Source organism: Polyergus mexicanus, unplaced genomic scaffold, assembly GCF_030449975.1.
Source record: "Polyergus mexicanus isolate NDT 795.1 unplaced genomic scaffold, iyPolMexi1.0 SCAF_2, whole genome shotgun sequence".
Lineage (NCBI taxonomy): Eukaryota > Metazoa > Arthropoda > Insecta > Hymenoptera > Formicidae > Polyergus > Polyergus mexicanus.
Genome location: NW_027223322.1, coordinates 12,674,037 through 12,699,714, shown reverse-complemented (window position 1 = coordinate 12,699,714; position 25,678 = coordinate 12,674,037). Strand labels below are relative to the sequence as shown.

Here is a 25,678-nt window from a genome sequence, read left to right as displayed (position 1 = left end):
TTCCTGGCACTGAACTTTTGATATATTTCAAAAAAGATATACATATAATATAACAGAAATCAACAGAAAATTATTATATTGTTCTCTGCTTCTCAAGTTCTTTAATTAATGCCTTCGAGATGAGAAAATATGACTTCATCTTTAGTAAATAAACAGTATGCAAAATAATAAAGAAATATTTTATTAAAATTTTCGAACAACGTGGAACGTTCAGATAATAGAATATTAGAAGTTCGATTAATACAAGGTTCTCCGCTCTACTCTGTAATTGAATACAGAAGTCGTATGTGTACACATCGCCGGCGTAATCATATTATAATTGCCTGCACAAAAAGCAAAATGTATTTCGAAATTTTGTGATCGGCTTTCTCACATCGTTGCGAAGTAAAAATGCAAATTGAACGGCGATTTAAATAAGAAATCGTGCTTTACGAAAGAAGGCAATTTTCGCGATCGCCAAGAAAAGTTGACGCGATAATAATAACGGTGGCTGCACCTTGACACGGACACATCTTAAGTTTTCCGACGTGTTGGTATCAATAAGATTACGCGGTAGATTCTCGTAAATCTCGCCGCATCACCTGGCAATAATCTGGCAATCGAACTTTTCTAATCACGCGAGACATCGCCGAATGGACTATCGATATGCAGTGTTCGGGAGGGTTGCATGAAATATGACTTGGAATCTTTTTTTCGGAATCATCGGAAATGTTATGTTATATTCGTTGCATTGCAAGATAATTTCAATTCAATTCAAAACAAATCATTGACTTGTGAATCGAAAATAATATTATTATTTTCATTGGAGCTCTTGTAACATACTTTTTTTTATAATAAAATTGTCCAAAGTAGAAGTAATATGAACAAAATTCTGTAATAGAACTTATTTAACACGTTCTGGAAGACGTCATTAATTTACGTTAAGTTGAACATTTATAATTGTAATTAAGTAAGCAATTTAAAGCAGAATAAATAGCTTTTAAATTTTCTAAGTTAATGCTCTTTTGATAGTTTTATTAATACATTATATGCATCATATAAAAGACTAGAAGATTATCTTCGCGCATTATGCATACCATGTATATTTTTATCAAAGTACTTGCAAAAGCAAATATTTATCATTTAACTTTTTAATGGCCAGAAGGTTAATACATTCATTATCATGTTTCATATGTAAAATAAATTAATATTGACTCCTCCGCGAAACAAATAATTAGTACTTGACGTAAGTATAATAATATTTATATTCAATTTGTATATAATTATATTAGTAATGAAACAATTTAGTTCGACATATAGTATAAATTACATTTTCGAAATAAATTTCAGTAAATATATACATGTAAATACTGTAATGCGCGCAATATTTTACGTTTATTTCGATATAATTTTCGAAAATTATATTGCATTATTTTGAAAATAAACAAATGAATTAAAATTATCTTATGGTCTCGTCAGAATTTATAACAAAATTGGAATACATGTACACACAAACGTGTATAATATCTATATTTTATAAAACAAATTTATTAAACACTCTCCTGCGAAGCTTCACAAATTTACATTTAATTTCATTACGTCACCATTACGAGATGATTAAGTTAAATTAAATTGAATTACAGCTAGCATGCGATAATTATTCTCAAAGTTTTAAAAGAGAGATTATAATTAAAATTTTTCACGCAGTTACATTAATTTGAATTACCATTCATATTCGCTATTAAATAAACATCACTGAGTAGTCAAAGAAATCCTCTCGTGGGTTTAAAAGTGCGCGCGTTCTACTTAAAAGCGCCGCTTTTATCTCGCTAATTAATTAATTAATTAATCCAAGGGCCAACTTGAATCGGTCTGCGTAAAATCTCATGGAACGTTCGCGAAAGGAACGTTTTGCACTTTTGCGATCTCCTGAGCCCCTCGCGATCCATCTCGCATCGTTTTTCTTCAATGCAAGATGCAAGATGCGCTCCTTTCCGGCCAGCATTTTTGCACGGCTCTTCGACCAATTTAATCCGCACGCGACAATTCCGAATAAAGATTAACTATCTCGTTTAAATGCATGCGTTGTCGTGGCGTATTCAAAGCGGAAGCAACGAAATTTGCCATCTCAAAAAAAAAAAAAAAAAAAAAAATTTATAAACAAACTATCTCGCATTCGCGCCCGCCATCCTCACATTGCGTATAATTGCATTCGTCTCGTATACGCTCGCTCGCTTCCGTTTTAGCGTATTTTGGCCGCGTCAGTTTGAATGCCGAGATTTTCCGAACAATCGACCGTTCTCGGGACAATCCTTTGGCAATAACGGTGCATTCTTTATAATAGTATTGATACTGGATTTTTTTTACGATCACGATGAACGCACAACAGCCGCTTGTCCGGTGCATATCAAAGTGCCACAACATTTCACATATTTACTCTATTTACATGTGAACATTCAAACGCTGTTTATTAACGATTTCTTTTAACTTGATGGTAACAATCCCGGCTACTTCGTTGTCTTTCATTGTCACATTATTTTTTTCTCTTGTTTATGTTTCGTGCCGTCCATCGCAGCTTCTCTTTGTCGATAATCCACGCTTGATATCTCTACCGTTTCTCAATATTTTTGCAACTCGCAGCTTGTAAAATATTGTTTACAGTGGCTTATGTTCTCAAAAAACGTATTTCAAAATTTTTTATACATGGTATGATAATTTAAATTATATAGACAAAAAAGTTAGCTTAAATGCAAATACACAATTAATGTAGAATATAAGCAATAGTATGAAAAAAGAGAAAGTAAGAAACTAAATATTACATACGATAAATAATCAGTCTTTATTCCTTTACCTATGTAAAATTCTTTGGAGCATCTCGCCAATACAAGATGCCCTAGTGTATAATAGAGTAGGAAAGCTAGACTATGATTTGTAGATGTATAAGCGAGAGAAATTTCAGATGCGGAGGTGGGATTGGATCGGGAATAGAACTTGGGGAAAATCTTTGCAATACGGATGCACTTTTATCACTGAACTATCCAGGTTCTTCACATTAATACTTTTCCATTCACCTATATGTATCTAATGAATAAAGAGAACTAGCATATTGAATAAATCATACGACACACAAAAAACTGCGCTGTAATTTTTCTTTCCCTACTATAAATTCGACAAAGTCTGATAATGAGAGAGAAACTAATTTCAGAGAACAAAACTGGAAAAAAAATACAAAAAAGGCGTATCCCTAAAAGATGTCTAAAAAATAACTCAAAAACGTTTCATTGTCATCTGTGTCTCTTCTGGCCTTTTTGTGCTGTCTGAAAAACCATATTATTTTTATATTTACAACAAAACGGTTCGGAGAGAAAAACCTAACTATTCTAAAAAACCTTTCGGTAAATTATGACAAATGTACGTTTTATATTTCATGCTCGTATTGAACTTTGAAACAACTCTAACGATGCATAAAATGTATATTTCCAATATATTCTTTCGATTACAAAGTCAATGAATTTCTTCTTCAAGCAATCGTATACCGGAAAGATAGTTATCGTTTTGCACGAGTTCTTTGCGCAATGTGATGTGTTTCTTGTTCCGTGATCTTGTGAATGGACTTCGCAGTGAATCTATTTCGAAACTTCACGACAAATCCAACAATCTATATAGAAATGTACGCTTGAATAAAAATATATACTTTTAATACATTGTAAAGATATTTCGCACAACTTTTCTTTTTCAAATATCCGTATGAAGAAAACTGTTACCATTTTATATTTTGGGTAAATAATGTCACATTTCATGTTGCATTTTATATAGCAAGATTTAGATTTAATAATACAATACATTATATTGTATGTACAATTATAAAATACTTTTGTTTAATTAAATAATTTTTTTGTAAATTGATACAAATTAAACAAAGCAGTTTATATATACAATAAATTCAATGAAACTAATATTTGTGAATAATCTCGTATATAAATTTGATATCCGCTATTTATTTTTTTTTAACCAGATGCTAATTTCCCGATCTTCTTTTCGTAAGACGAGAATTTCGATCCCAGGATTTTTAAGGCGAAAAGAGAAGAAAGATACGAACATTTCCACCTTTCCATATCCTCTCGAATTCTCCAGGAAAATGCGCGAATAGTAAATCGAGATGCGCGAATGCTGGAGAGGATTCGACGAGATTCAAGCGTCGATTAGTTCCACGCTATTCCGTTTTGCCTGCCGTCATCTTTTTTGTTCGGGAAATTTGTTTTTTAAGATTAGATTCTCGGAGGTTTAATTTTCCAACAGAAAAGTCCGATTTTCGATACCTATTTGCAGTAAAAAATTAGAAGCTGAAACTTATTTTTAGATAAAGTGTTACATAAAAATGAGGCTTGCGTTTTAATATCGGCAAAATAATATATATTATATTTCTATAAGAGAATGAGAGATAGAAATGTAATCTAAAGTCTATAAATTTAAATTAATCAATTAACCAATAGATTGCTGCAAATTATAATATGAATCAGATCCAGAACAAAAATATTTCAATTGTATTGAAAGAAAATTAATTTATATAGAAACTTTTTAAACTAATACAGGCGATTGAATCGCGTCAATTTGCGCGACGGTAAGTAACATCGAAAAAAATAGCGTACACGACACGGCGTGCAAAACGAGCGAATAGCGACACGAAATCACCTGGGATTCGTTTACAGCAGCGGAAGTCTTCGCTTCCTCCTTCCCATCCCGTTCCCTGCCATCTCCACAAAAAGAAGCGAAAGTAGCTTATTCTCCTAACTTGACCTGACCTGGCCTAACGTAACCTGTTCGATGTTCGAGGCGGAAACTAATTTAAGTTGGAGAATCACTTTGGCTGTTTCGATTTATTCAGATACTCGACGTATTTCCCGTGAGAGAGAGAGAGAGAGAGAGAGAGAGAGAAGGGAGAGACAGGGAAGAAAGCCGTCCTCTCTCGTCTGCCCTTTCCACTACCTGTCACCTTTGCACGCACCCCAATCGCACTATTCACCTTCGACACGTGACTGAGAACGAGCCCGCCACGCTGACGCATTTAAAGCGGCGACTATAGCACGGGAACTTGGATTTCTCGACGTAAGTGGAAGGAGAAAACGGTATTGGGAAACTTGAGTTTTTTTGGAGGTGTGAGAATTTAACAGAAGTTTGTAGAAGTAAAAATGCATGTATGTTTGGGAAAAATAAATATTTTAGATAAAAATATTTATAAATAATTTCGTACGGAAAAGAATGTTTCGTATAAAAGTGAAAGACAGTTAAAAAAGACAGTTAGTGACACAGAGTTGTTCTAGAATATTATTTCCCAATCACACAGATCTCATTTTAAGTTTCAAATTTATTATTCCTCAAAAATATTATAGCACATAAATTTATTTAAAAAAAAAAAAAAACAACGGCTGTATGTATATAAGAATATCAAAGTATAAGAAAGAAACAAGATATTTTACATTACACGCATATTCTTTTATATCGTAAAACCTTCACAACTAATTATATTAAAAATATTATTGTATTTAACATAATGATTGAGTAGCGCACGGTCGATTAAGAAACTACATATTAAATAGCTTAACGCGCGATATTCCGCCGTAAAACGGCACCGAATTGAAAGCCATTTATTTATAAACGGTGATCAGATTCCTCCTTTTATACGAGTTTAATTAATATTTTTTAATTAGTAATGTCATTGCCACGAACGGTTGGCAGCATTGTGCGCGTGCTAATTGGATGTCACAGTGTTCTTTGTGTACGTCGTCAAATGTTGACTTCAATTAAGAAGAAGTGCGAAGGTAGGTGAACGCGATTAATCGAAGCCGATCCTGATTGATCGAAAGATTTTTATTTCTCCCATTCATTGTACGAATATTTTTGTACTTCTTGTTTTCCTTTAATTGCACTTATATATATTTATAACAAAAGGTAAACGTAAATGCACGACGGAAATTTCAATTTTAAAATTCTCTCGCACTGATTTATTTCAATTACGCTAACTCACTTGGTCATCGCAAAGTATGATTGCTTTTATGCCCAGTCGCCGAACCTTTTCCAAGAAGCGACTTTCAAACTTTAATCTGATCCGTCTTTCAGTCTTATCGACAACTTGTTACCACACTTTCATATTAATCGCAGCTATTATCATTAATCATTCGGATTATATATCAATAATTTGTAATCGGATCAACACAATAAGCAAATGATACACTTGCAGAGACTGTTCATTTATTTTTAATTTAGCTTAAAATGTACGTGTTTATTTCTCTCTTTCTCCTTCTCTCTCCCTCCCCCTCCCCCCCCTCTCTCTCTCTTTCTCTGCTGCGATTTAATCTCGATAACTTCCTTTTTAATTCCATTTTGAGAAACTGAGATAAATAAATTAATTTAAGGATATAAAAGACCCCCGAATTTGAGCAAGAGAAGATTCAACAGAAATCGTCTGAAAACGCAAGCACATTAAAATCCTAGCGAAGAGAGGCCTAAGGACGGTGCATAATGCAACGAAAGGAAAGCGGAGTGAGACACGAAGGGTAGATAGCATTTTCATATAAATTCATGCGAGCAGCACTCCAGGCTGCAGCCTGGGAAAATCGGGAAAGCCGGGATTATATCCTCAAGAGTTTGCCAGCTTTCAGCGCTCATTTGAGGAGAGGCTAAGGAGGAGAGGTGGAGAACACGTGAAGGGAGTCGTAAAGCGATGCGGAGTGTCCAGGGGTGGATCTGCGGCACGCAGTACTTATCAAGAAATGCAGTGATTTATGCATTAAGCTGCCTGCTTAATTACAAATGGACTAATGGTCACTTAGTGCTAAAAGTAATCTAGCATTTCAATATATTCAAAGCTTTTAATTCTTTTAAGGTTTAGATATATATGTATATACATATACATATATATATTGTATATATATAATGAAAAAGTAATAGTTTATAAAATAAAATAAATATAATATATTTTTTATTTTTCTTTCTATACGTAATTTTTTATTATTTTATATAAATAATTCAATTTAAAGAACCTTTTTTGTAAATACGTATGTATGTGTGTATGAATTAATTAATTTTATTTCTTACTTTTGTCAAACATCAAATATAATAAAATACATATATAATTATCTTCATTATTACAATTTGTGTATCGTACTTTTGCAATTAAGAAAAGTAAAATTTCAAGTTTCACAAAGATAGAGAATCTAATAATATCCTGCCCATCCCTGACGCTATCCTCAAGATCAACTCTTCATTTACCCTTTCCACTTTTGCGATATGCCCTTCCAGAAGGATTAAATACACTCGTTTTGATCGTGTGCGCGCATGAAAAAAGAACGATCGTAGAGTAAAATAAATGTTTTAAAAAAATCATTCGCATAATGCTGCGTGAATATATTCAGGACCTTTCATTTTCGACGCGATCGAATATCCTGCATCGCCTTGTGCGCGTTAGCGCAATACGATAGTTCATGAGCGCGCACTTTACGATAACTGTGATGAACTAGACGCGATTTTCCTCGATCGCTCGCCCGAATACGGAAACACGAGTATAATTGAAAAAAAAAAAAGAAAAAATTTGGAAAATTTGGAAATTCGTAATTAAAATCTTTTGTCAAATTTTCTCGAAGAAAATAAGTTTAAATCATTAATTCTAAAAAATATTAAGACTAATGTATCTTTCGTAGCGAAAGTCATTGCGTTTTAGAAAGAAAAGTGAATTGAATAAATTCGAATGAAACAGCAAAGTGTTTATAAATGTAGAGCTCGAGTATATGTAGAGTTAGAGTGTCATTTTCGACATTTTGATCTTCGGCATCATGCAAATGCGATCCTGGGACATTATCGGACCTCCCGACAAAGCGTCGCGAAGCCCGAATAAATGATCCGACGTCGCGGTGGTTGCAAGTGTCATTGAGAGAGCGTCGCTTTGTGAGCCGGTTATCGTTTATGTAACCAGTAACGAGCGCGGAGTTCGTTAGTGTAAGCGCATTTCACGCAAAAGGTTACTTTGAGCTCGCTCAACGACGGTGAGTGAAGAAGGATGAAGAAGAGACGGGGAAGAAGGGATAGGAGAAATGGTGAAGGGACGAGGTAGATCCCGAGCGCAATTACATTATACGCCCTCCCTAATTAGCGGAATTTCCGACTCGCAACACGATGTTGTTGTGTTCGCAGCGGATAAACGAGTCCGAAGTCTAAAATAATGTTGCATAATAAAATTAAACAATGCGAGCATTGCTGTTAATTAGCGGCGGATTTGAAACGAAATAGAGATTGAAACGCGTGCGGCATGGTCGGGGATTTCCAACGATTGGATTGTTGCGTCATAACATGCACGTGCGCGACACATTATAAAATCCACCGCTGCTTTTGTTAGGATTAAATCGGACTTTGTTATCTTTAATGGAGAAGCAGCGATCCTTCTAAATGCAAATTTTATTTTCTCTCAAGTTCTCACGATTCAAATCGGCATTATCTGCACATTCGATACTTGTGGTTGTGTACAAATACAACAGCATTCTCATTTAACGACCATTTGAATATTGCACTATCGTTAATTTCGATGCGCATTGCGCTTTCACGTTGAAAAAGTCATATCTCCTAAAAATATCTTGTTTGTTTAAATAGAATTAAAGATTAAAAGCGATCCTCCAGATGAACAAGATTCTTAAATTTACATCGGATTTCAGTACCGGTAGAGCGAAAATTACAACATCCGGCATTGCCAGCCTTGTCTGACATTACCCGTTCTTATACTACTTTTATATCTCCGCTGTTGGTATTTTCTTGAAAAATTGTTCTATATCATATAAAATTATAATAAAATTTATAAAATAAAATATTAAAATTTATATGTACGATTCACAAAAATTTGTTGCGCGATGCACAAATGTATTAAAAAAATGTTGCAAAATATTCATCAGAAATTACTCTAAATATACTTTTATATATTTTCGTATTCTGTTATATAAGACATATATTAGGTAGTATAAGTTTAAAATTTATTAAACTTACACTTTGTATAAATATATCTAAGAAAATTATGATCAATTGCCATGAAAAATATGAAATCAATTTTTAATTAAAATTTAATTATAATATTCTGTCTGATTTATTTTGAACACTCGATTTATCTTTAAAATACCTCACAAATACTTTACAAGCACTTCAAATAAAATTTAATAAACGCAATTTATCACAGTATTTAATTTTTAGCCGATTATAACTTAAAAGCTATTGGTACCGCACCAAAAAATCGCTAAAAATATAGGAATTCCTGGAGTTTTTAATATACGAATGTGTTAGATTTACGGATATTTTGAGGGTGGAGCAAGGGGCGGCTGGCTTTGAAAAAATCCGTGCAACGGGATGACTTATGCCGCGTTTTCATGCGGCGTCGAGACACCTCGCGAAGAGTGAAAAAGGACCGCGCCATCATAAATCAGCACATTAATTCGTAACGAGATTAGTATAATAAATCATCGTCCACCCGGTATTTGCATATGCCGTGCATTACTCTCGTCATGTGACCCTCGTCTTCCGGATAGTCGACGTTAAACGTTGATGACGTTCGTGAAGTGAATATCACAATTAATATTAATCTGAGTTTTTTTTTTAAACTTCTAGAATATTAAATGAATTTAGTACAAACGTTTAAATTTCATCAACAATTCTACAATTTATAAATATATAAACATTTGCAAAGAAGTTAAATATTATACTACACATGTTTAGAATAATATACAAAACGTAAAAAATACGTTTTAAAAAGAAATTTGATGCAAAATTCAAATTGAGTTAAATGACTGTTTATTTGTAAAAGATAACTTTATTTTATTCACATAGGGTTTGTCGTCTCAAAATTAAATCGAATAATAAATTACTCCAGATTGAGAGGCTCGCTTAAACTCTCACGAGAACCTAAAAGACGGGGATGTTTTTTCAGAACACTTGAGGATATTATTGGTCGTTTTGTTCTTTTTCGCGTCACCCGATAGAAAAAAATCGATTCGCTTTTCGGGAGATACAAGCAGCGTCAAAGGGTTAAAGCTTATCGCGTGGGAACTCTTTTACTCCATTCGTTCGCACACCCGATGGAATTAGCCATCGCTAACCACCCCCCTGCAGCCACCCTTCGTCCTGACCCGCGCCAATAAGAACGACAAGCGCGCGTGCGCATCCTTTCTTTCTTCGTTTCTCTCTCTCTCTGTCTCTCTTTACCTCTCGGGATGGCAGTTTCTACGCCACGATTACCCCAGAAATCTTTCTTCGGCTAATGCAAGAACTGTGTTTCCGGCGGTTCGCCCGATGCTTCGCCTACCTTTGGGGCGGACATGCATATACACACGCAAACACGCGCGCGCGAATAGTGACGTGCATTTACAAGTGCGACTTGCCACAGGGGAGGGGAAAGCGGGTTAGAAATAGGAGGGTGGACAGCTTTGCCCTATAATGCAGAAACGATGAGAAATATTTGGATAAAAATACGGATAGCTTTGAGATACGTACGAATCAAGAACATAATTGAGGAATCTTTAAATTTCGAATTTTGTAGAAATTTCAAGTGGTTCAACTTTCCAAACATATCAAATTTAACTTAAATATAATTATATTTTATAGCGAGTTTGTGTAACGAAAACTTTTGAAATAAAAGCATTCTTTTTTGTGAAAGATGCAACGTAATTTATTCATCTCATTTTATATTTACATTATATGAATAACAAATTTTAAACTATGACAAACTCTATTTGCTAGATTAAGAATGAGCTATAATGAAGAAAGAATAAGAAGAGGATACATTTGCTAATGTAATGCAAGAAATACTCGGATAAAAGAAGAGGGCTAGTGAAGGATGCCGAAAAAGGTTGTATCGGTATCCGGAGTGTCCGGAAAAATTCGATGCTGATACGTGTATTCGATACTCGAGAGATAGCATACGGGGAACATGTAGGACACGAAGGACATGGATTACGGGGGAACGTATAGGATACGCTTCAACAATCTCATGTGTCCCACGGGCGTGTTCAACAATCTCATGAGCGCTTCTCATATATGACAAATATATAAATGGCACGGGTGTTTCAAACTTCTACGAGAATCATAATCATCATTTTTTTAGATCCGTAGCATAAGAACACATTAGTGTTCAATTAATAATAAAATATAAAAAATAAAAGACAATGCGTTATTTTTCATTCTTAACATTTTCTGTAAGTATTAAATAATTTTTTATCTTGTTATATATACAGGGTGTCCCCAATTTAAATGGCGAAACTTCAAGAGCGTGTACGGGACCAAAAAGCTAAGACAGAAAGTCCTTTAGAGGTTTGCTCGTTTTTGCTCCATTTTGGAGAAAATCACAAAAAAACACACAAATCAAATTTTCGTTTTTTTACTCATATATTTACATTTTATTTATGTTATCGTCTATTTAATGCAGATATTGTTCAAAATGTTGCCCTCTTGCAGCAATGCAAGCATTACATCTAACACCGACCTCGTTAATTGCAGCTAGACATTGTTCTATTGATATTTGGTGCACCGCATCTATGATTCGATCTCTTAATTGCTCTCTTGAATTGTTTGGCACCGTAAAGGATAACATCAAGTGTTTACAGATGTAAGGAACCTTGAAGCAGAAAGTTTATTCGGTGCCAATCAACTCAAGAGAGCAACTGACAATGAGAGATTGAATTTTTGTGATTTTCTCTGAAATGGAGCAAAAACGAGCAAACCTCTAAAGGACTTCTTGTCTTAGTTTTTCGATCCCCTCTTGAAGTTTTACCATTTAAATTGAGGACACTCTGTATATTTAATTGTAGATTTGATAACACAACGAATGTAAAAAATATCAGCCCAGGTCAAAATATCACACACAGTTACTCAAATAATTTTAAGTTGACATGCAACTAATGTTTGTGCCATTAGAATTAATTAAATTCCATTATTAGAGGTAAGAATCGCGCTAATTATAGAATTTTATTCATGTTTAATAGGGAAATACAGTATGATGATCTTTGCTCTATTTAGCGAAGTGTGTTTATAGTAACCATTTGTGTACTACTAAATCCAAGAGTGTCAAGTCCCAGATTTTAATCCTATCGTCGGCGTTTGTTTATTTACGCGTACGATATTCAACCTTATCTTTGTAAAACGGTCTATGCCGTATGTCGTCGCAACGAAACGATCGACGGGATATATTCCCATGGCCTTCTACACCCTGGTTTCCGCAATTTCTGCACGCGCGTCCTAATGCGAATGCGGTGTTCTAATTTAATATCTTAAGAACCGGCATTTACCCACGTCAGCTATGTTGGATTAGGATGCCAGATGCAAGGGAAATACACGCGATTCTCACCATTTACGTCCGCATGAACAACTTTTCGTTTTAAGCGAATCTTTTTTCATTCAATAAAGCAGCTTTATGTATAACTTGTTTTACAAAATTTGCTTTTAATACGTATCGAATATTTTCGAAACCTTAACTATAATTTTCCTATATATTGTATAATATTGTAGATTTAATAAAATATTGATAGCTTCTTTTTAAACTTTATCGAATTAAAAGATTTAGCGAATTTTACTTTATATAAAATAAATAAAAGATTGATCCAAGCTAAATTATACTTCGATTAATGATATTATGAAATTATTTTAGTATAACAATGTATAATATGTGCATAATATTCGATAATAGAACATTTTTATTTTACTCTCTTCTCGCAAATAACAAAAGATAATTTCGACAAAAAGAATTAATACAATATTATCTGAAAAATTTACGTTAACCAACCCTCTTTTCAATATTACATTTTCAATATCTATTACGGATCTATATCTTTTTATATTTTTGCACAAGTCATAAATATGTCTTATAGAGGATGCTCGGTGTCGTTTCGTAAACGCTAAGAGTGATACACTTTCTCCCACAAGTATTGAATAAATGATCACGTCAAAGTGATCCTTCATATTTCCGGCATGTTACGCTTCGTTGTATTATTAATGCAAACCGCTCTTTTTCATTCCTTGTATTTCATTATCGCTTTACAAAATGTCGATATATGTCAATATGTCGATGAAAAAATAACGCCTGTCGCCGCAATCCTATTGCTTTAAATTTTTTTTTACGAATAAGCAATATTTTTCTAAAACTCTTTTTAAGAATCTTTTTATAAAAATATCATTAGACGTAAAAATATTTTTCAAATGTATCTCATCTTTCATAAATATTATAGAATATAATATATATATATATATATGCGTGTGTGTGTGTGTGTGTGTATGTGTGTGATAAAATTATAAAATATATAATGATATTTATATGCAGTCTTTTACAATGTTGCAAGTTACGTAAAACCCTTTTTAGTGAAGCATTTTTTTTCTAAATGTGCAACCTTCTTTGTGTCTCTTAAAATAACTCTTCAAATAATATGATAAAAGAATAAAAAAGAGGTTACTCACCGAGAATCTGGCTGAGGACGGTGCGACCATCTTCGCCGAGACACGCACTGCGTGCGTCAAACGGATTTGTGAACTGCACGAATGCGTAACCCTTGTGCATAGAAATACCTGCCAGAAAGATATAAAAGATCAATTTTCAACTTTGTAAGATTTGTAAAATAAATAAATTTACGCAAAAAATATTCTATCGATGTCTTAATTTTACGATAACATATATTATTTTTAATATATATCAACTTTTAATTTTTTATTTTCATTATTTCTTATACGGATCTCGACGGGCTCGAATTCGACCAAACGACTGGAAAGAGAGAGAGAGAGAGAGAGAGAGAGAGATACATCATGTTTTAATATAATCGTTTGTTTAAATTATAAGCAAATTTGAAAAAAAAAGTATAAAACAAATTTTTTAATATATATGTTCGTACAAAAATCATAACTTTATTAAAACATTTATATTTTTTATTTTAAAATAATTAAAAAAAATATAAAGATTATCTATGCTCGTTTCATAATAGAATAAATTTCATCTAAAAAGCATTCTGTAAAACTTTCAGTAATGGAGATATTCAAATGAATCTTTTCAAATAAGCCATCCTATAAATTTTACGAAGAGAGGAAAGAAATAATTGCAATTTATAAAATGTTAAATGAAAGAGAGAAAAGGAAAGAGAATCCGTAAATCAAGAAATATATAAATATATATTTGCAAATATATATCACGCATAATTACATAACTACAAACTTTCTTACAGGTAACTCTTTTTAGGTTCTTATAAAAAACATTTTACACATAAATATATAAAACAATGTTTTTATTGAACAAACTTCAATCGAAAGCAAAATCTCTAAATTAAATAATAAAATTTCCAAATGATTAAATACAACTCCGAAGAATATTAAACATTTTTGCAAACCAAATTAATAAAAACAAGTGCGCATTGTTGCCGGTCGATTTTGTCCGCGCGGCAAGTCGCATGCACGCGACCTGTAATCTGTGTATCCGTAATAACTTTTGCGTGGTTAGCAGCTGACCATGCATGGAATTCATTATGCCGAAACAAATATGTAAATCTAACCTACATGTATACGCGCACTCTCACACAGATATGTACGCGTGTTATGTTCTGGAATGCAAATACTGTCCATGCGAATCCGCTTCGCTGCCAAGCTTGGCGCAAGGGATGTCCATAGTTTTCATCGTTGCTATTGTTATCGGCTCATTCTTCAATATCACGCCAAAGAATTGTTGAATAGAGATAATTTTAAAATAATCGAATTTCATACGGATCTTGGAAAAAAAAAACTAACTAATAAAACATTAAAAACTAATAATGATAAATTAGATTACTATTTTATTTATGATATATGTGTCTTTAATTCTTTTTTTTAATAATATTTTTTAATAATAATTTTTTAATAATATTATAACAATATTAGAAAAATAGAAAACGTAATGTTTCAAATATCTATTAATTACTGTAAACATTACAACAGTATAAGTATGGTACAGTTTACAATTATTATTAAAAGACACATACATAATATTAGTGTCTCAAATATTAAATTTAATATATTACTGTAAAAAATATTATTTATAAAATAAGTTACGAACGCAATAAAATATATTACGAGATTCTCAATTTTATTAATTTTTTATGTTTACAAAAATATTACTACCTTTGTTCGATTCGTCAACTTGCCTCATTTTTTTTTCCTATTGATCTTAAAATCCTCGAATTTATCTATTCTTTGTTTTTGGCGAAAGTAAATTTATCATGTATTAGCGATACCTGTCGATGTCTCGAAACATTTAGCGCTTCGGGACTCGACTCTCCGATAAAGCACTATATCATCCTCATATCTCAAAGCTTAAGCCCACCCCTCACATTTTTCGAGCGACGTATCAGTCGAAAGGAGATCGTATCGATCTTCGATTCTCGTAACGTAACTCGTCATCGTCGTAACGTTTATTCCAGAATTTAAATCGCTGTCTGCGCGCATGTCATACGTAAGGGGACGGCGAAGGTGTTATGTGTGCATTTGTGCACGGCGGGTGCACGAGTTCGATATCGACGCTCAAGAGATCGTTCCGCGACGAAATTTATTCTGGCTATAAAAACCGCGATAGCAAAATGCGCGACCGTAAGTGCAAGTATATGTGCGAGCGCAGGATGGTTGATATGATGCTCCTCGGTTGTCATTATTTTATTTTCGGGATTGCAAACGTTTTCAAACGAATCTTTTCACATCGGACAACAGATAGATCTCTTTTATATATCTTTTTTTTTTCTTATATTTTTTATGCAAAAAATAATCATTTACGTTAAGCTTTTTCTATTTTATATTTATTTTTAATTTATATATAATATGCACAAAGCTAATTGTAAGTTTCAACTTTTTCAAAATCCATACGTAAATTATATTTTGCTACTTTTATACATGCTATTTCTGTACATTGATAGTGAGCAAGAAATTTCACTTAATTCTTTTATTAATAAAAATAAAAAATATTTTGATGCAAAGAAAGATTAATTTGCTAAGCAAAAATATTTATTTATTTTTGGTATTAAAACTCAAGCATTCAAAGATAAGAGCGCATCAGGAAATCGTTATAGAACCATTGAAGATACCGATCGTTTTTGTTGATTCTAACCACTAATGGTAATATAATCAGTCGAGAGATTTTGTAGAGATGCTTGCACGGTTTTGAAAACGTTCAACGACGAACATAAAATCAATACAGAACCAACATTCGCGATGAGATCTTGAGAATGCTACAAAGATCTGATATAAAGTTACAGAACCCTATTATAAAACATTGTACCAAAAGAATTCTAAGAACAGAACGCACTTGAACAAAGAATGATACTGAGCTTCTATTTTATTTCGATTTTATATAAGATAACAGATGCAATAAGTCAAAACAAATGAAAATCATTATTGTTATTTTGCCAAATTCAACATATGTTATTTTTACTGCTTTTAAGCAGTAAAAGAATGCAAAATATATTACATATATTTTTAATTTTAGAATTGTACGATTTAGAAAAAGAAGAGATGAGATAGATAGGAGAAAAGGAAAAAATTTTCTTATAGATATAAAATCTTATTCTTTAATTATTCGTACTCTAAATGAAAAATATTAAAAAATGAAAAGTGAAGCAAAAATCATGGCTCCACATGAATTTGCAATTTTCCACGCGAAGTTAGGATGCCTTCTACTTTACATCATTCGATACTTTTAGTGTGACGAGTGTGACGAGATCTACAATTATAAGGTTGCACATGGTTTCGTTACTTTCCGTGCGAAACAAAGTCTATTTTACATTGGTACTTTTATGTAAAGTAACACATCTAACGCATGCAAAAGCCAAATAAATCTCTAACAAATGTGCAAAGTTACAAACTCATTTACATAAATCTTTATTTATTAATAACTTTTTAATAACGAATAGCGGTTGAAATCTTTTAAAAGTTACTCGGAATAATGATAACATATGGTCAAAATCATTCGGGATGAGTTCTCTTGTCTACGTATTTATTTAATTCTGAATTATCTAAATAAAAATAGCATCAAGACTGAACTAAACGTAAGAACTTCTGTGATAGAAATGACTGTTAACAGTTTTTAAAGTGAAAACAGTGAATAGTTTTATTTATTCACGCTTTTAGTTTCAAATAACCAATAAATTCAATTGTGAAAAAGGCGGAAAACGTTGAAATAGTAAAATGAAAATCAAAGTTTAATTTGATAGAAAGATCTTTACGAAAATAAACAAGTTTGCTCTTTGTTATTTTGTATTTTTCGTAATAATGTTTTTGTAAAGGTTGTCACTCTCCAAAGTGACGACCGCGTGCCTCGATAACAGCAATATTGTGTTGAGGGCCTGTTACAGTGAATTTTTCCAATGTTTTGGCATTTATATAGAACAAATATCGACTTTATATTGGAAAACTTGTCGATGGAGAGAGTCTCTAGTGTTATCTGGGCATTCGACAGTACCGATTTAAATCATTCTAGCAACGATTTCTTTCAATACGCAGCTGTTATATACGATGTGCCAAAAATGCCGCCATCCCTTTCGTTCAGACTCTTTGGATAACTGAAAATCCAGTTTCCCTTAACAAAACATTGGTAAGTGGTTTTTTACAATTTATACATATATACAGTATTTTACTTAATTTTATTACAATTTATTTTAGCAAACTTGGAACTTATAATATATATATAGGGTGTTCCCAATTTAAATGGCAAAACTTCAAGAGCTTGTAGGGGACCGAAAAGCTAAGACAGAAAGTCCTTTAGAGGTTTGCTCGTTTTTGCTCCATTTTGGAGAAAATCACAAAAAAACACACAAATCAAGTTTTCGTTTTTTTACTCATATATTTACATTTTATTTATGTTATCGTCTATTTAATGCAGATATTGTTCAAAATGTTGCCCTCTTGCAGCAATGCAAGCATTACATCTAACACTGACCTCATTAATAGCAGCTAGACATTGTTCTAGTGATATTTGGCGCACTGCATCTATGATTCGATCTCTTAATTGCTCTCGCCAATCAATTCAAGAGAGCAACTGACAATGAGAGATTGAATTTTTGCGATTTTCTCTAAAATGGAGCAAGAACGAGCAAACCTCTAAAGGACTTCTTGTCTTAGTTTTTCAGTCCCCTACACGTTCTTAAAGTTTTGCCATTTAAATTGGGGACACCCTGTATATCATAAGTTCCAAGCTTGTTAAAGTAAGATGTAATAAAATTAAGCAAAGAATGAAATTGTTAATCAAAAAAATGATTCATTAATTAAACAAATTTTCTATTCTTAATTCTTTCTTTCTTTCTCTTTCCGTTGACAAAAATATTTTAATCTTTATTCTTATAAATTAATTATGTTTAAATATCAAAACAACCGTCATTTTTTTAAGTAATTCGTATTTACATTTTCTTGGATTATAATAATTATTATAAACTATATATATTTTATAAAAAGAGAGACCAAATTACGAAAGAAGATTATTGCAATGTGTATTTAACTCCTTCTGTTTCATTTTCTAGGATTTATAAATGTCGTGAAAAAAAAGATTATAAAAATTGAAACGATCTTTATCAAGAATTCTGTCTTTAAACCGGATCTCAAACAGAAATAATTTCCAAAAGCCGGTGATCGTATACATTTTCGCATTAAACTTTGTTTGTAAAAGAGATATTCGATTCGTAGAATTTGTAATTTATCTGCTATCGCGCGTTGCACGCGGCAACGCCTTCGTACAGGACGCGGCTTATCCTTCGTATCGGTGTCCCTGTAATTCAGCGAACGCCTTTATTCCTGCAAGGACGAAGTTGCCCTTATTGTCTTCGTCCTTTATTGAGAAAGTAAGCTGTTTATCGGCAGCTAGCAGCTCCTTGTAATTTCGACATCCGACATTTGAAATTGCGATTTTGCCGGACAGAGCGGCAGAATAACTTCTCGATGAAACCTGGCGACGCTCGACGTTGGAACGCCAATATCACCTGCGTCGACGCAAAACTAATTCCGCAGCATTCTTCACTCTTACTGTATAATTTTATCTCGCGTTATCATCGTTTATTACGTCACTTATTGCACTATATTTGTTTTTTTTATACATTATTTATAACAATATACGTAATATAATACTGAATAATAAAATAACTAACAATGAGTGACTAATAGTGAGAAAATCAAAATCGTATTTTATAACTTTCAGATCAATTTATTTATTTTATTATCTTTTTATTAAAAATTTAGTTGCAAAGATATTTAATGTTTTAAGATAGAGAGGAAAAAAACTAGAGATTGTTTTGAATGAAAAAACTCAACTTCAAAAACCTATCGTCAAAATTAAAGACAGAGTTGACAATATTCTATATCAAATTATAATATAAATGATTCACGATAAATTCAATAAAGCGATTTCTTATTGTTTCGATCGCCAATCTATCATACGTGACCTTAGACACATAGTCATTCTCGACTTATCATCGTCCATCTATCTATCATTCTAGATCACAATTGTAATTTCATTTTCCGAGTAGAGGAAAGCTCCCGCGCGGGAAAAATGATTTTCCGGGATAACAAATCCTGCGATTGCGGGGTAAACGAGGTTACGGCTTACAAAGGAAGAGAAGATAGCGGCACTCATCGTCCGCTCTTCCTGAAACTGGAGACCGACGGATATATCCAATTCGAACTATCGAAGGTCAAGTCGCCGTGGCACAAATTGCGTTACCGGGATCTCATCTTCCAGAAGTCCCGCTGCCCCTTCCGCCATTCTTCCCGATGCAATTTTTTCCGCGCTGGATAATAAGTTATTCGATCGCGAATTATCGAATGTTATCAGGCCGCCGATTTCTCACGCGATTCGATTTATCGGGAATCTCCGAAAGAATAGAGAACAAATTCGGAAATGATCAAACGATTCTCTCGTTTCAACAATCACTTTTCATCCTTCTTATATCGCTATCTTATTCTTATTAATATTGCTGTCTTTCGCAAAGAAATCGATTTCATAGTTTGCAGGATAAACGTTCGTGCGCGAAAGGATCGAAAGAAAGTTGCTACTCGGTGAAATTGCCTGACCACGAAATATTTCCACGACATTTTGATATAAACCGAATTAAGATTGTGAATAAGATAAAATTAAATCAGAAAAACTGCTCATTTTTAAGTTCAGATTTGCTATATATTTCAATATATAGTTTAATTCTATAATTCAATTTAAAAAAAAAAAATGAAATAAAAATATAGATTTTAACAACTTAATTCAAGTTTTTGAACAACAATCGAATCTTCTTTTTGTTGGTATGTATAACATTAATTTTAGAAATATGTGAATATATGTGAATATAATGATTCTCTGAATTCTTCCAAGATCGTATAACATAAATCGTATATAATTTTTTTTTTTCTTTTTTTCAATTGCCCGTTTCTATGCGGCAGATTTTTAAGACATCTATTTTTAGCAATCTATCATATATAATATTAAAGATATTTTACTTTTCTTTTTTTATATTTTAAAAATTATTTTTGACAAACGTTTTTAGAAATTCACACTGTTTAGCTACGTTTTTGTATAATCTATTTTCTAACTTTCTGTTCTTCAACATATTCAACGTGCGAATCATATTTTTGAAACATATTTTTAAATACATAAAACTTTTTGGCAGTTTAATTTTTAACGTTTTTCTTTCAGCAGTTTAAAATATTTTTACAAAGTACAATTTTTGTAATATACCCACCAGCCAGACGGCCATAGCGTTGAAACATTCGTTCTACATCGGTTTTGCTGCACTGAAATGTATTCAGATTTCCGACGAAAACGCGTGAATTCACCGCCTGTGGGTCCTGCGAATTGGTTTGGTTGCCCACTTTGCTCATCTTCATCGCCTGAAACAGAGAGGGAAGAAATTTCAAGTGGCAGTTTCCTCTTGCAGTTTTAAATAATAATGCTATAGAAATGTAAAAAAGTATCAGAATAAATTTTTTACAAATTCATGCGAAGGATTACTTTAAAAACCATCTTTATTTTTAATTCAGTAAAAAGGCGCACGCTTAAAGAAAGTCTACTGACATGAAACATATATAACTTCCAGAAAATATTTATTTGAATAAAAATAGTATCATCTCTATGATAAAAGTTAATCTCGCGGGTATCTAAAATTATTAATTTAATACAGATTTATTCAATTTTCAATTTTCAACATTATGCCAAAAAGAAAATTTAGAAATGGGAGAAGGGAATTATGAAAAGGGAAATGATGGATTAATTCAATTAATCGGCGGAAGATCGATTAATTCTGCGAAAATGCCGGTTGTCGCTAACGATCTCGTTAGTTTTATGCGTTATTTCACGAAAGTAGAAAACGAACTGTTGCACAATGGGATTGCGGGGCGTTAATTAATCCACGACGCACCAATTAGCGATCGCGAATTTTCCTTTGATACTAGAAAGTTATGTCTTATATCTACACGCTCGCGTATCATTTGGATGATCATCATAATCATGACTATTGGTTATTTGTTTTATTTGTCAGTTACATATTTTTACATATTTCAATTTTAATCGAACAATATGTTTAAAACAAATTCATCCGCATCAAACAATTAAATGATCTCTTAAACCAAAAATTTAATTGTAAGATAACGTTACACATTTTATATATACATATCTACATAAATTTAATTTGTTAAATTAATAATACATGTGTGTCATATATCATTTTATTGCAGAGAACTTTAAAATAACCGCATTAAATTCGACTTATGCGAAACTGAATGATACAAAAACAAAAGCATTATACATTATTTAAAGCATCCCTTAAGAGATTAAACAGCATTAATATTACTGATAATAATAGTTAAAAATTTTTTATCAAACTTATCATAATTTGTGGCATCTCACGAATCTCTTATATTTAACCATTTCTTTAACACTTTACATTATTTTTATATTACGCTTGTTCGCGTCGCTCGTCACACAAATTTGTAACTTTGATTGCTTGCGAGAGAAAAGTTTATCGGGAGATCATTAAAAAACTCGTATCACCGATAAACGAAGAATGATGTTATCGATTTCACGGGTATATCGGAACGGCGATTGACACCGATACGGCGACGGTATTAAAAAGTTGTTCTCTATAAATATCGACAGTTATACGGTGGGATGGCCTAGAGTTTGGGATAAATATTGGCTTACACGTCAGAATTAGTAATCGGTGCGTCAATGGATGTAATCGACGAAGAATCGCCGTTTCCTCTTCGATTTTACGATACAAAAGTGAGCCCCATAATAATGACTATTAATCCAATCCATATAGAATATTCCTAAAATATCTGGCCAAATTTAATGAGTGATTATGAGTAATGATTTTAGTGAAACAATGCCATATAAATGTAAGTTTGTAAAAGCATTCTTCTCGAATTATAAATGGATAAAAGTTGTATATTGATTATTCTGAAATTAAATTAAAACTCATTATTTGTATAATTATTATACGATGAAAGAATTGACAATGCTTTGAACAAATATTGATTGTTTTGTTTCGAAAAAATTGGAGTTATTTAAATTTGTAGCACGCTATAAAATTCCAATCAGCTTGGTACTTGGCAATGATTCTCGCGGCGAATTTCTAATTGCGTTCTAGTTGGATCGGACTAGAATTTAGCTAGCACGTCGGCCGTTATTTATGGCGTGAGCCATCCTTAAGCTATGCCCACTATTCGAAACGTTAATTGTTCTTACGTATTTCTTAGACAAGTAATCACACAAAAACATATTTTCTCAAATTAACATCACACATTAAAATTATAACTTCGAAACTATAATAATGTATATTTATTTATTTCTCCTCTTTCCTATTTTTAAATAATTTTAAAAATCGTTCTCTTTTTATATAATTCCATTTTATGTAGATATTTATCATCCTATATATTTTATTGAAGTAATTATTAAAGCCATTTTACAGAAAATCCATTAAATTATCTCTTTCACCTCCGTTTTATTTTGGTTTCAATGATCTGAAATATATGTAACTCTTTTCTCGCTCTCCGCACAAATCATAATAAAATAAAAGTGATAAAAACAATTGATCACATATTTTTACTTCATTTTATCATCTATGAAATTCAATTTTTTATTTTTGCAAAAATAAAAATATATTATACAGTATTATTAGATACAAGACTAATCAATTTTACTAACATTATTGTTATTCCTCCGTAGAAACCTATCATTTAATAATTCACAATTAATTATTTAACAATTTTTAATAATTTAATAATTTTTAATTACGATTTATTATCAAATATTTAACTGATGCAATGTTTATATATGGTATACAATATACTACATATTTATATTACGCAAAATACACAAAATTAATTATTATTATTTCTCAGACTATTTTTATTTTATTAATCCCATTTTTTATACGTATTTATTTTATATCTTTATTGTATGTTTAAATTCACTATATAAGATTGTTATTATCATAGACTAAGCTTATAATTATCATTAATATATTAAAATCAATTCGCGCCTCCCGCATCATAAGTTTTGGAAAGGAAGAATTAAAGGGATTATCCATAATTTATGTAAGAAACGAAACAAAAGCTGCAGAAACTGTCACATAATTTCATCCTATGGACCGTCAAAGTTTGGCCGTCTCAATAATTTTCTCTCTTGCGGATTTCCAAGTGATTTCAACTTCTTCCGCTCTTTACATATCTAAAGACACTGTATTCTGCAGACATAAGATTGTAGTATTAAAACTAACTATGTTTTTGAAATCCGACAATTAAAGATTAAAAACTTTTTTTTTTTTTAAATTATTCATAAAGATCATATCGTCAAGTTTTGAATTTTAATAGCATTACAAAATTTAATGTATAATCTGAACGTCATTATATTGCTTTTTTCAAAAACCGGTTTAAAATCAGAATATTTCAATAATCGATGATAGACACATTTGCATTTTAGATTAATTCGATTAAATCGACTGAATTTCATACTAATAAACCGTTATTATAACAAACTCAATAATGAAAATTATTGCCCAAAATAGCAAATAATAGCTCTATCCAATTTAATTATTAAAAATCAAATATCTCGAGTAAATTAATTGAAAGTTAGTTTTACAATGTTTATAACATTGTGATAGTCTTATATAATATTGCAAAACTTTAGGTCTTCATTGATATACATATCCTGTGAATTCTATATTCAAGTATGCGAAATTGCTCGCGCTCACAACTTTCCGCATGCACGCCCTTCAATAAATTAGCGCTAATTAAGAAAATTGATGAGCGGAAGATCCTAAATTTCTGAGGAAGGTGCAAGTAAACAATTACGTGCGTTTACTTTGAGCTACTCGTGGCAAGACAAGAGCAAATGTGAAGCAAGATAAAAGTTGTGCAAATATTTACCGTAGAAGTGAATCACACTAGTGAGAATGAAGAAGATACGTTGAAAGAGAAAGGGAGAAAATCAGAGAGGGAAAAGATCGTGTATGAAAGAGATTCGAGAAATCATTTGCAGAAAAGAATGCATACAAAACAGCTTTAACTTTCAAATAATAACAAAATAAGATCTATAAAATTACCAATAAAATATATATTATCTATACACAATAAGATTTATAAAATAAAATGAAACTAAATATCTCTCTTCTTCTTTGTAATAAATTAAAACTCCGTTCGTAGAATTTTAATATAATTGATAAAAAAATTTTGATTTTAAATCTTAAATTAAAAAATAAATATTTATATGAAACAATAGCGTTTTTCAAATTTTTTTATTATTTAGATTTGTATATATAACTATATATATGCACAATCTGTATTGGAGAATTGTACATTAATGTATAATAATTAATCTGTAATATATCATTACAAATTTATATATCAATTATTACAATAAGCCTAATCTCTGATAATAGAGAAATCTCTTCCATAAAAAATATAGAGATTTGTTGCTCTCTCTCTCTCTCTCTCTGTCTCTCTCATGTGCTTAATATTTTCAACTCGACTAGGTTAATCCAGTATTACCATATACTATACAATGTATCCGTGTAACACCCAGTTAAAATACATATTTTATATGATATGTTGCTGCTCCCTCTTCCCCATCTGTCTGTATTGCGCTGAATTTATAATACAGAAATGCGTTTACGTTGCACAATTTGATTTAATAGCATTTAACGTCCTCTATCTATATCCATTTGATATTTGAAGACAATCTCATTCCGAAGTCAAACTATTTGTTGTAATTTATATCAAAGTATCTCTCATATGATGAGATCTCATCAAGAATATTTAAAAAAATAAAATAATAGATATAATTTTCTATTCGTCGTGTAAACATTTTCTATTATGTGGCACGTAAAATTATAGATCGAGAGTCCTTTGTATATTATAGATCTAAAATAGATTTAATACATTAATTAGTAACGACGTCCTCATTATACTACACAAAACGTATACGTATATTGTGCTAAGTATGACACAATACTGTGTAATCAATAATTGATTACATTGTTAGAATCAGAAACAATGCATATAACTTATTCACCGAAACATTTGATCCATAATGAATGTGTAATGAATAATACAATAACAATAATAATATCGACAGTGTTATAAAAAAAAAAAAAAAACATAAAAAGATTTATCAAAAAATTCACGAGACTGTTACAAAGATTGAAAC

At 31.7% G+C, this 25,678-nt stretch overlaps 1 protein-coding gene across 1 annotated transcript in view; it reads right to left on the bottom strand.

Annotated features, from left to right (window-relative positions):
- LOC138940664 (uncharacterized) overlaps positions 1-20,859 on the bottom strand; it is an 80,742-nt gene extending 59,883 nt beyond the window's left edge. Inside the window, exons 1-2 of the mRNA XM_070309777.1 lie at positions 20,715-20,859; positions 13,453-13,560 (exon numbers count right to left, since the gene is read on the bottom strand). Coding sequence (XP_070165878.1) covers positions 13,453-13,560; positions 20,715-20,859 — 253 coding nt within the window. The remainder of the gene's footprint in view (positions 1-13,452; positions 13,561-20,714) is intronic.
- Positions 20,860-25,678: the final 4,819 nt, after the last annotated feature.